This window comes from Rhinichthys klamathensis, unplaced genomic scaffold, assembly GCF_029890125.1.
Source record: "Rhinichthys klamathensis goyatoka isolate OS25496 unplaced genomic scaffold, OSU_Roscu_1.1 h1tg000135l_1, whole genome shotgun sequence".
NCBI classification, from domain to species: domain Eukaryota; kingdom Metazoa; phylum Chordata; class Actinopteri; order Cypriniformes; family Leuciscidae; genus Rhinichthys; species Rhinichthys klamathensis.
Window position 1 is genome coordinate 223,901 of NW_026606670.1, and position 13,331 is coordinate 237,231.

At 32.9% G+C, this 13,331-nt stretch overlaps 2 protein-coding genes across 2 annotated transcripts; both read right to left on the minus strand.

The window, feature by feature from the left end:
- Positions 1 to 437: 437 nt before the first annotated feature.
- On the minus strand, positions 438 to 8,462 carry pkd2l1 (polycystic kidney disease 2-like 1). The gene is made up of 15 exons (XM_056257066.1): positions 8,125 to 8,462; positions 7,674 to 7,787; positions 6,674 to 6,801; positions 5,596 to 5,849; positions 5,279 to 5,503; positions 4,466 to 4,694; positions 4,136 to 4,306; positions 3,026 to 3,207; positions 2,745 to 2,865; positions 2,551 to 2,649; positions 2,281 to 2,402; positions 2,069 to 2,186; positions 1,862 to 1,956; positions 1,235 to 1,373; positions 438 to 1,063 (listed from the first exon to the last, which is right to left on the minus strand). Exons 1-15 carry the CDS (start codon positions 8,414 to 8,416, stop codon positions 893 to 895), a joined length of 2,460 nt encoding a protein of 819 aa, XP_056113041.1. The 5' UTR covers positions 8,417 to 8,462; the 3' UTR covers positions 438 to 892.
- Positions 8,463 to 10,888: 2,426 nt separating this feature from the next.
- atoh7 (atonal bHLH transcription factor 7) lies at positions 10,889 to 11,676 on the minus strand. Its single transcript, XM_056257091.1, has one exon. The coding sequence runs from the start codon at positions 11,561 to 11,563 to the stop codon at positions 11,129 to 11,131; it is 435 nt and encodes a 144-aa protein (XP_056113066.1). The 5' UTR covers positions 11,564 to 11,676; the 3' UTR covers positions 10,889 to 11,128.
- Between the last annotated feature and the right edge of the window lie 1,655 nt (positions 11,677 to 13,331).

Genomic DNA, 13,331 nt, shown 5'->3' on the forward strand with positions numbered 1-13,331 from the left:
GTTTTCTCACTTTTGTTTTTTCAAAAAAAAAAAAAGGTCTGGTTTCAACATAGTAAATGATAAAACCATTTGTTTTGCAATTTCAATTATTTATTTGCCTATAATTAATTTTAATCAGAAAAGATAAATATTATATATCTTTTTAAATATACTAGCAATATTGTTCCAAGATTAGTGTATAAACTATAGTAGGTCGAGTATACACTGATATGCTTCTCACTATAAAATACAGCATTTACAAGTAGTTCATATCAAAGTAAAGAAAGAGATTAAGGAAAATGTCTTAAAGTATATAATAAGATTCCATAGACTAATAATACACATTGCACTTTGATGACCATTTTCATGTCAAATGTAACTGACTATTCTCATTAAATTTAGCTAAATACAGTTTCCATATATAATTGGAAAGTCTAATGACATTTCATAGTCATTAGAAATATTAATTTCTGCTTGTATCTTAATTGTACAGAAGTTGTTTCACAAGAACCAATAGTAATCATGAAAATAGTCATAAACAGGGAGGAAGGTCAGAAGAATAGTTTGTGGCCTAATATAGTTGGAAAAATTCCCAGAAACTATAGGGAATGTATTTAACACCACAATATATTAATTACACTGTGCTGAAACATTAATCAAGCCTTAAAGTGAAATATAATAAGACCATCAATCATATTGCTATTTATTCCCTCTTATAAGAGCCACAGTGACTGCATGTTAAACAGTCAGTATGGAGAAGAGACAAGCAGATTCATGTGCCGCTGGTAACAGAGTACTACATCTATTCTACAGTAATACCTTCCTCTTTACTGTCATATCTGAGTCTATATCCACAGATCAGGCTTAGATTAAGCCTATTTGTTAGTCAGTTTTAAAGTCAGGTTTTGATGAATCAGTGGCGTGCAGAACTACTGTTCTCGGTGACGACTGGCCATCCTACATCTGGGTGCAAACGATTCCTCATATTCCCCATGGGACCAGCTAATGACCAGGATGGTGCTCCCTGAGCCAAGACTCTTTCCAGGTTTACCTGAATATTCCCTCCTGAACCCGGTCTTGATTCCTGTCACAATACAGCAGCATGGCTTACATATCTGCTATAATACAGTATATCCATGATTCCTCTATGTAATATATAATCTAAAAACAATTTGTTTATTTGTATTTTATTAAATATATTATTTTAAATCATTTTAAGTACAATGTCATAAGTTCTATAGAACTAAAAACTCACATCTTCTCTGGTCGTCTGCTTATCCATGTCTCTGTTTTCTGTGTTGAATGTCTGAAGTCTAATTTTCTCCATAACAACATCCAGTTTGGACATTATAGTGGTCACAGATTTTTCAAGCTGAGCAACTTTGTGAATAAGCCTGGAATAGAACAATAACTTAAAAATGAGACATGTTGCCTTGGCAACTAACTAAAATATATTGAGAAAGAATTAAATGACTGAAATAAAAATACAATTTAAGATAAATATAACAAAAAATAGTATAATATATAATAAAAAAGAATAAATATATATAATAAAAAAAACAATACAATAAAAAAATGACAAAAGCACAAAATTAACAAAACAAAAAAATTGAACTGAAAATAAATGTTTTATTTAACATTAGTTAACTAAATTACTTTTATCTCAGCATTTATTAATAACATTTTTAAGATCAAAAGTTGTATCTGTTAGCATTAATATAACATGAACATGAATAATTCTATTGACTAACATTAAAAAGGTTAATAAAAGTTACTAAAATATGAATACAATACAGCATATAATTAATACTAAAATAACACTGAACATCAGGTTTTACTACTGACACTAAGAGTTTGCGACACAATGTTTCTGTACACAAACCTCTGAAAGTCCTCTAGAGGAACTGTCTTCTTTCTGTGGTCCTCTGCAGGTTCAACATTGTTTTCAAGATTACGAAGCTCTTCATTGAGTGCTTCCTAATTGAAAATACAAAAAGAATATAGATATCCATATCAGAATAATGTCAACATGGAGATCCATCTTAGAAACATTAACTTACAAAAAAAACCCCAAAAAACTCAAACACACCCTTTTTTCCTCCAACTCTTGTTTCATTATCTCCTGCTCCTGCTTGTCCAAAGTCTGGTTCCCATCTTGGTCAAATTTGGAGAAAGCGGCTGAGATCTCATGGTCAGCGTGACCCATTCTGACATGTGGGACACATTACCAGAATACATGAGTTCTTCTGCATCAGCGCTGCTACTATACATAAATGTGTTAGTGTTCCACCTGAAACTTACTCTTTCAAAGCATCCCTGAAATCTTTAAACTCCAGATCACTTGAGCCTGAATCCAGGGTTTTCTGAACATCAGAGATCTTTTCCTTTTTAAGTTTCAGTTTCATAAAGGTCTTTGCATAACTCTGTAATTAAAGTATAGTTTTCCCACATGCATTTAAACAATGCAAACACAACAGTGTTGGTTTTCGTGGAGTTTACACGGTTTTCCACACATAAATGTAATAGATTTGCAGACGTATCCACTGTATGCTCCAGTCTAGGATGACTTACCTGTTTGATGAGATCTGAAATCTGGAACTCGTCTTTCTGAGAAGCCAGTTCTGACTTCACCTCAGAGTATGTGTCATTGATGATGGCCAGAAACATGTTCTGTTAATGCCAATTCATCATGTTAATTGATAAAGATGCACTTATGATTTAGAACAAACAATTGTAAGCAAATTATATACGTCTGAAGAACTTACCAGTAACACAAAGAAGACAAAGAACACATAGGAGAAGAAGTATATTGGTCCAAGTACTCTGTTTGCCCTGTCAATGGCATCATAATCGAAATCTCCAAGGATGATTCGAAACTGTGTGAAACTGCAGAGTGGAGAAACAAGGCAAAGAACTGACATTATTTTCAATAAAGTTTTTTTTTTAATTGAAATTAAACCGTTTTTTTTTTACACAGAAATTAATATTTTTGACAGCATAAAAAAATATATAAATATGTTTTAACGGAGAGAAAAAACATCCTTACATGCACTTGTTAAATGTGCTGAATGTTTCTACTTCCATTCCAAAGAGCAGGTAACCCAGCTGAGCATATGCAAAGAACACAATGAAGAACATAATGGCGAATCCAAAGATGTCTAATGCACATCGAGCCAAAGTGGACGTAAGCTGGGTCATCGTCTTATTGAAACTGATGTACTTGAAGATCTGCAGAGATAGAAGCCATCGTAATATCAAAACAGGTTACTAGACAAAAAATTTGAGGTCCTATTTTATGTGTCTTTAACTGCTATGTACACTCTTATAAAAATAATTATACAAAAGCTGTCACTGGGACTGTACCCTTTAAAAGGGTTCTAATATTTACAATTTAAGTACTAATATGTACACTTTTGGTAGCAATATGTACCTTCAAGGTACTAATATGCACTTTTTTAGGTACAACGGTATACCTTTTGAAAGGGTACCGCCCCAGTAACCGCTTATTGTACCTTTTTTTTCTGAGAATGAACTAACATTTAAATGAATAATTTATGTAAGTATAATATAAAATATAATATATATAATATATAAAAATCCAGTTGCATAAACATAGTCATTATGTTAAAGTCCCCCTGTGGTGAAAATCAAGCTTTATATGTTGTTTGTATGTTTATGTGGTGTTTTTAACATGCTTTAAGTCAACACCATTGCTGAGTATTTTCTCCTTAAAACTACAGTGAACCAAAACAGTCTCGAAAAACACAGTTTGAAATCGCTGGTCAAAAACTACCTTGTAACCAATCACAACAATGTGTGATCGTCAACAAGTGGATCTCTGAGCTGGTGTGAGTGGAGGCGGGGCTAATTTGCATATTCATAGAACAACGTATACTAAATGAGGCAAGGGTGTAGTTGATAAACATTTCAAAGAAAAAACGTTAAAATATGTCATTTTGGTGATCAAAGATGAGTTGGCTATGGGGGATATTAACACTGTCTTAAGAACTAATATGACCAACTAGCAGTTAGTTAGGAGTAATCAATCTTACTATTCTGTAAGAAATTAGACAGTTTATGCAACCGGCCCAAAGTATGACCATTTGAAACTCTACCCTTCACAGTATGTCATTTTAAAAACTTAATAAAAAATTACCTTAATCCAAGCAAAAAACAAATTTACTGCATTCATATTGTTGTACTGGGTTTGCCAAAATGCAAGAAATTCAAAATCAGCGTAGATGCCAGGTTGTTCTAGAAGGTTTCCAAGTAGTTTGTCCACTTTGATGGTCCGAAATGCACTGAAGACTATTGCCACAACAGCAAGCTGTTAAAAAGAGCACATTTACTATTAGAGTCTGCTCTTGTCAAGTAATGTTTACCAATTATATGATGATTTTTAATTATTATAGCTAGAAAAAAAAGTCTTTCAAATATGTTTGATATCGGATGTTTTGATATCTGATATGATTTGCTTTCCTCCTACCAGTATCACCACTAAATCAAGAATGTTCCAGATGCTGTTGAAATGGGACAGTTTGTGGATTCGGAATTCCAGAATCTCCTCCACAATGTAATAGAGTATGAAGACACAGAACACTATCTCGCAGCCGATGATGAAGTAATCCCAGGTGGTGACGTAACGAATCAGCTTTACAGTACGGATCTGGTAGGATGGAATTGCTCCACCGGTAGCTGGAAATTCAACCACCAATCTGAAGAAAGAAGAAAACTATTATTTATTGTTTTATAAATAATATAATGCAATAACAAAATTCTATAGATTGAACTTTTTTATATGTTTCATATTTATTGTTTGTATAAATAATTTGTAATAAATATATAAATATAATAAATATTTAAATGTAATTAGTGCTGTCATCGTGATTAATCGATTCGAACATAAAAGTTTGTTTAAATAATATGTGTGTATATATATTATTATATTTATTTTTATATATATATATACACACACACATACACCTATATCTATTTGTGTATGTATATGTGTGCATATATATACAGTATGTAGCCTATATATATATAATATGCATATATATATTTGTACGTGCACACACACACACACACACACACACACACACACACATATTATATAAACACAAACATTTATTGGTGTTTTCTTTTTTTGTCTGCCTTGTACATTGAAAGGGATAGCTTATGTTAAAGAACAGATGAAGAAATTTTATTTTATTCACTAACCTAGTAAACCAAATGTGTAATTTTGGACATGCAAATGCAAAAAAATGCATTATATATGATCTTGATTTAGGTCAAGTACCTTATAACACAGAAGAGATTGATGTTGGCATTGTATGCGGAGAAGTCAATGAAAAGAACTCGAGTTCCACGATCAAGCCACAGGTTGTCTTTGAGGTCATTCAGGATAGCTGCACTCTCTTCTTTGGTCTTTGCCAGGTCTTGGTAATATCCCGCTCCGCTGTATGTGGTCAGTATCCCCCAGTGATTTGACCCTTTCATCTCCGTTTCTGAGTGGTACTGCCAGCTGAAGAACAATAGGATTATATTTCATAAATAAACACATTTCAACACCCAAAGAGAGAAATACGACTGCTGCTAATCATAAATGTCACTCACGCTGTTCCGTTGATCATTCCAAACCTGCTGTCATCCTCCTTCTTGTCGCTGTACACATCAAAACACTCGGAGATCTCCTGCTGGAAGTCTTTGTGCACCTTGCAGGAGTTGCTCTTCACTTTGAGCTGTCGAATGCGGGGGACTCCTAACAACAAGTTCTCGTAGTAAATGAAGGATTGATTTTCATTCTGAAGAGGCTCATCATTATACCACTTAGTCCAGTACAGGCTGTCAAGTAATGGGCCCTCCATGTACTGCAAAGATTAAAGAACAAATCATAGCAAGAGGGACTTTGATGCTGTACTGGATCTGTCCCACGAATAGACAAACATTTATTATGATGTTAATACTACATAAACATACTTAAAACTACATAAAAAAATTCTATTATACAAACAATAATATTATTTTAAAACATTAAAATATATTACAAAAAAATATTAAAATCAAATAAATCATATTAGCAAAAACTTGAAATTATTTTCTTAAATAATTACTGAATAATATTAATATTATTAAAATAAACATACTTAACATACATTACTTAACTATATAAAATAATTCAGCCAGGCAAAAACAAACATTTATTATAAATTATTATATACATTTATTACTAAATGTTTATAAATATATCTATCTATCTATCTATTTATCTATCTATCTATCTATCTATCTATCTATCTATCTATCTATCTATCTATCTATCTATCTATCTATCTATCTATCTATCTATCTATCTATCTATATATCTATCTATCTATCTATCTATCTATCTATCTATCTATCTATCTATATATATATATATATATATATATATATATATATATAACATTTATTATTAAATGTACACATTATATATATATATATATATATATAGTCTTAAGTAAATATATCCAAACATCCAAAAATTGGAATTTGTGTTGGAATAAATTGTAGGCCTACTTTATTTATTGTACTTTAAAAATACCAGGGCAAGACCAATATTTATAATTAAAATAATTTAATATTATAAATAGATAAATACACCTTAACGCTGATTTTTATTCACATCAGAATAATAGAATCTGCTAAAACTCACTGTCCAGACATCATTCACGTTGCTGATGTAGTAAAAGCTGAATCCATTGCCACTCGGTATATTCACAAATAGATCAGTCATAGCTTTTGTATAGTAGTAGGTGGCGCTGCTGGTCATGCCATAGGTCACTGCATGAGAACATGATTGCAATCAGTCAACAACAATCACATCACTTATTGAACTTTGCACAGACGTGCTACACCATTCACCATTCACACAGATAAAGGATATCAATTCATTGAAGTTTCATCCATTAGCAGTGCTCACGTCACGAATGCTGCGGCCAGGGATGAGGGGAGGGTTATTTGTTTGAACACACAAATATAGCTCTCTTGAACAATGTGACCAGCACAAACAAAGCCTCGATTGCCTGACCTGAGCTCTTATCAGTAAAAGACAGCAGGGTCCCGCTTGTGTTCCTTTAAAGCCTTATTTTCCCCTGGACAATGCTGCGTTGTAACACAGGGGAGCAGTGGACATTTTATAACAAGCACTTAGTCTGATACACATCTCTGATCATAATAGAGCACTAGATAATGGGAAACCATGGGATTAGTTCAGATTACAGCCAGTATGATCAAAAAGACAAAAGAGCAAGCTAATGACATTTGAACAGTTTTACATTTATACATGCGAATGTTTTAATGGATATACCTATGACCTTAATATCCACAGCTACAAACTTTTTAAAAAAAATTGTTGGTTTAACATTAGTAAGTAACATGGTTACCTTAGAATTTTGAGTTGACATTGACATTCAAAATATGAGTTAATAGAAGGAAGGAGATTGGTTTAATCAACAGACACTCAAAATATGTTTTCTGAACCACATTAACAAGAAAAGAAGTTGTGATAACAAATCGTGAAAAGAACTTTTTACATATTGATCCGTTATCAATAAATCCATTAAGTGGTTTCAACTCCAACAGGTGGTCCTAACAGGTAAAAACAGTGCATTCAGACAGGGATAAATATAGCAAACAATCGACCTAATACTTACACAGACACAAATCCACTAGGAAAACAATGTAGATGACCAGTTCTTTGAGATTTGCTTTGACATTGAGCTCAGGATTCTCCTTTGTGTCTTTTCTTAGAGCTGTTCCCCACAGTCCTACCAAACCGAAACAATCACTTATATATATATATATATATATATATGCTTGTATTTTTTTTTATTAACTTACAATAATATTAAGTAATGTATTATTACGTATTTTTAAAGTATTATAAATGATTAATTTATTATTAAATAATACAAATATGTATTTTATTGCATTAATAATAAATTATAAAAAACAATATTAGCAACACTCAAACAAAATGGAATAATAATAATAGAATAGTAAACATGGAATAATAATAATACATAAATAAAAGCTAACAGTGCTAAAGTAAATCTAGAATAATCATATTATGGAAAATAGGAAGATGCATGGATCCTCCCTTACCTTTGATGGCTTTTAAGAAAAAGGAGCAGCATCCAGACTTCTTCTCCTCAGTGGGGTGGGTTCGCACCTTATCCTCGGCTAAATAGGGGTTAGGCAGATTCAGTTGGTTCATGTTCTCCAAAGAACTGTGAAACATGGGCTGAGGGTTGTAGATGGTGCTGATGGGGCGTCTGATGGGTGCAGGAGAGCCACTGTAGGCCTGATTCACCCAGGCTCCTTTCTCAAAGTCATCCAGCTCGCACGATACTGTGTTGCCCAGCTGATTTTCCGCCTGGTTATTGAAGTGTTGCATTGTGGTAAATGGAGAGGTTAGGTAGATGGATGTATCATGAAATGCTCAAGTGAAGCTTTTGCCTGAGGATAGGTTCAACTTGTATTTATACCTTTCTCTTTGAATCCTCTGATTCTGTGGAAGGAGGGGCTGGTCTTTTGTTTACACATCCATTAAAAACACAATCCATGTCATTAGGGAAACTGAAACATCAGCTAAAGATTCTATAACAGCATCATTGACAATGCACAGCTAATGTGAATTTGCGTCACATTGTTTTAGACATGCTGAAACAAAGATCAAACTTTAATTGTAAAGATGCACAGAAATAGTAATTCAATTATTCCGAGAATTAAACTATTAGCTGTCAGCAGACATCTAAAACAAATGACTGAAATAATATCTGAAAATGTTTAGCCTACTTTTTCGGCTTCACGTGTTTTTATCTCCTGGACCGGACAAGTATGTATCTCCATATCAAAACACAGGCAAAGAAGAAGCAGAAACGACAATCTCATATGTAAGCAGATGCATATGAAAATAATGCCATCATCAACAATAAACAGCATATAAATCAAAACAACAATAAACAGCATATAAATCAAAACAGACTAATGTTAGGCCTACTCCATTGAAATATCGACACAGGAAGTGATTGGGACTGCTTTGTGGGCTAGGTGTTGATGGACTCGATCTAGATTTGATCATCGTTCTGAATCCGATCTTGATGTAGTTTTTGACAAAAAACGCGATTTTCTCAGCTTTTTGCTAAAAATTTTGCTTTTTTATTGAACTTAACCACATACGTGTTGATTTAAAAAAAAAAAAAAAAAAAAGCAGATCTGTTCTTTCTTTTGATATAGGCCTATATTGCATGTCCAGATATTCATACAACAAAATATTCTGGGGGGCATGACATTTTTGTGAAAATGTCCAAAAATGCTGCTGTGGCTGTCAACATAAAAAAAAAAATAATAATAATAATAAAAATTAAACCGTTGGCGGGGAGAGAGTTAATAGATAACAGAGTATATTCTGTAGGTGAAGCTATATTTACTTTACTTTTTTTTTTTTTTTTTTTTTTTTTTGATACTTTTCCCCTTCAAATTTTCCTTGCCTTTTTTCCAGATATCATAGCACCTCCTTGTGGCCCCCTGGAGGTTTAAAAACCTCTGTGATACATAATAAGCAACCATTTACTCGTATTCAAGTAGGCATACCAGCGATTTGTTTCTCATTCAAACATTTGTAAACTAACATTTGCAAGATTTAATATGATTGCACGAAATATGGACTTTAGTATAAAATAAAATGAACAATGTCTTGACCTTAATCTGCCTAATTTAGTAGGCTAATAATTTTTAAATCATTGTAGGGTGTCTTTGAGTTTAGGAGCTACATACTGATATGATGGTCATAATGACAGCTGAAGCTAAACGGATTAAGATGGGTGTATCTCGCTTTATGTACACGCTTTCGGCCGAGCTCTGGCCGTTCACGCCTCATTAGCACTGAAAAGACACGTTATACACAGTCATCGGACAGCAAAGAGATTAATCTCCTCTCTAAATTAAACTCTCCTAGTAATCTTTAAACTCTGAAGGACATTCTATTGGTTTGTGATATTAGCCAAGCCAAAAGAAAAAATGATTATCGAAATAAAAAATAAAAATCAACAATATTTTACTATTATTTGGATATTTTCGTTCATCTTTAAAAGTGTCTGTACACAGCACATGATGGGACACATAGTTCAACCGTGACGTCATTCAGTCCTTTAAACATTATTTATTCCTTCACTGAACTGACAGCAGAGACTTTTGTTTGGTGCTGCTTATCTTGGGACACAGAGGGCTTCACCGAAATGTGTTTATCTGTCCAGTGTGCACACCATGAGAACTGGTATTTGTATTTAGCCCTTTATACAGAAAAAAAAAATGCTGTAGTAAAATTTTATTTTATAGCAAATCTCTTTCAAAATGGAGGAAAATGTGTGCATGTCATTAAAAGTATACAAAATTTAACATTAAAATTCTCGTCTTGTCTACAGATATAAGATGAGTTTTTAAACAGATTAGGGTAGGCTATAGTATATATAGTGGATAAAATGTTATTCTTACATTAATGTACTGTACACAAAGTCTTTGATAGAGTTTATTTGTAACTGCACTATAAACAAAACATTTTAAATCCTGTTTAAACTACAGCTCAAAATACATCACCTATCACATAGAACACTGTTACAAGATACAATTTTAAATCCATTATTATTATTATTTGTCCAAATTCATTTTTCCCTTATTGAGTTTAGTACTAAAAAATCAATAAGAAATTGGAACAGCAATTTAGGATGCCATTTTGGCAAAATAAGATCACAGTGTATTTTTTGAATGTTTTTCAGCTTTGACTTAGCTGAGCACACACTAAACACAAAGATTTGATACAAAGCAATGAAAAAATATGAACTGTGATCTGTGTTTTTATCGAGTCATTTACAACATGCATGATGGAAGATTTTCTAAAATTGTACAGAAAAACATACCTTTTTTTGCAACAATTTAAGCAACTCTACCCCTAGAATGCTTTAGACTCTATTAAAGCTAATCAAACACTTGATTTCCAGAACCATAAACATAAAATATTACATAGTAATACATACATATTTACTGACTCCTGTATCTATGCAAAGAAAGATACAAGTGAATGCACCATTGCTTATCAGTCCCTGAGAGCTTAGAGGCTTTCGTAGTGGTAGGAGAAGGAGGGATGCATACAGTTATTTTCCACAGGGGAGTTATAGCTCATAAAGCAAGAATAGGTCTCTGGCTGTAGGCCGTCAAACTGTAGATTCAGCCAGTCTTTCTCTGGAGCTGTGTGTCTGCTGGCGTCAGTCAGGATTCGATTGAGGGCCATAATGTAGCTCAGGGCCATCTGCAGTGTTTCATATTTAGAGAGTTTCTTGTCCTGACCCCACTGAGGAACCACTTTGCGGAGGCGGTCGAATGCGGTGTTCAGGCCCTCCATCCTCTTTCTCTCTCGAGCGTTGGCTGCCATCCTTCGCCGAATGGCACTCTCAAACTTCTCTGGGTCTCTGGAGTCAGACTCCGACCCTGAATCTGCACAGCTCGGTCTGCGGGACTTCATGACTTCTGGGCCAAAGGTCCTCATAGGCCAACGTTGGTCTTGAAAACGGATCCTTTGAGGTGTAAAATTTCCTCAGACACAATGTCTTCTTCTTGTCCCTGTAGTGAACAAAATCCAGATAGTGGTGCAGTCCTTGAGGATAGTGGTTGTGGTCTGCCATAAGGATGACTGATGCTTATATAGAGCTCTGGTATTAACAGGTGGCAGCAGGTGGAGCCCCACCCTTATTGCTCCATCCAAACATCCATTATTATTAATGAAACACACATATCCAACAGCAGGAGTAGTGCACTCGAACTAGCTCCCCACCCCAACCCCCATTAACTCAAACTTTAATGACATTCCAATTAACTTTGGCTGGTCTATGCGTTAAAAACATAGATAACTTACCATCTGTCCTGGGCCACTGCAACGACCAGGGGTGAATGACAAGGATTACCTAATTAAAAGTGCATGCATCTTAGCCATGAACATTGTTTACAAGTCATTGCATGGAATCAATTTTGCCAATTTATTTTACAGTGTTATAGGATTTAAAATCTAAATGTATTATATGATATGAAGACATTAACCTTGTAATATAATCTTCAATATGAATGAATAAAGTAATAGTTTTTTGCTATAAATATATAATGTACTGTATGTTAATTGCATATATATAATTATATTATTATTATTAAATTACTATACTGCTATATTAGTATATGTTTCTACTATACATTTATAATGTATGTTAGATGTATTAAATATTCATATTTAAGGTAGTTCATTTAATATTTATTTTAATATAATATATAAAATATAATATTTAACATATGCTATAAATGTTTAATATACTGTTTTAATTGTGTTAAATATGAATATTTAAATATTATATATATATATATTGATCATTATATTGTTAAATTACTACACTGATATATTAGTATATTTTATAAACAATATATATATATATATTAAAAATTAACGTAATTTATATTATATATTAGTATCAATTCATACTTTAATGAAATTACATTTAGCTTAAATTAAGTTTCTATGTTTAGTAGAAAGGTTTTTAAACTACATAAGTAAATTGATGACAACACCATGAAAAATATTTCTGGGACGATAAATAATTGATTTGAGTGTCTCAGAGGAACTGAGACAGACAGAAGACTTCGACAAGCTGTCTTTCTCAATCTGTTCAATGTGAATCAAATAAAGCAGGGATAGATTCAGATGGTCATAGACAGTCACAGTTTTGCCCCAAAAGCCTGTTGAAGAATAAACATGAATCACAAATCATCATTTCTACCTTTTATGGTTTAGTATTAATATTTACTTCTTATATTTTTTGTACCGATATTTTAAAATATTTTTAAATATTTTTAAGTTTCCATATTAATGTATCAAAAAAGCTGCTTTAACCAGTTTAATTAAGAATATAATAAGTATATAAAATGCACAATATGATATTAATTATAACAACATTAATATGAAGTATATTAATGTAATTATTTCTCTTTTACATATTTTCTTGCAGGTACACGCAATCATCCATCAGTAAGTTTTGCACAAATAATAAATCTCTGGATCTTGTACATAATTGATGTCCCAGCTGAACACGATTCAAGCCTTATAAACTCATGCTGTCAGGTCATTTTGCATTGGATAAGTAATTTTGCTGTTCAATTGGGCATATAAGCCCAATCCACTGGTTTGATTTCATTGATTGCAGATTGGCATGGCTGGCCAGCTGCTGCTTGTCTTGTTTAAAGGGCTTGGTCCAGACATCTAGAACAGCCTTGTT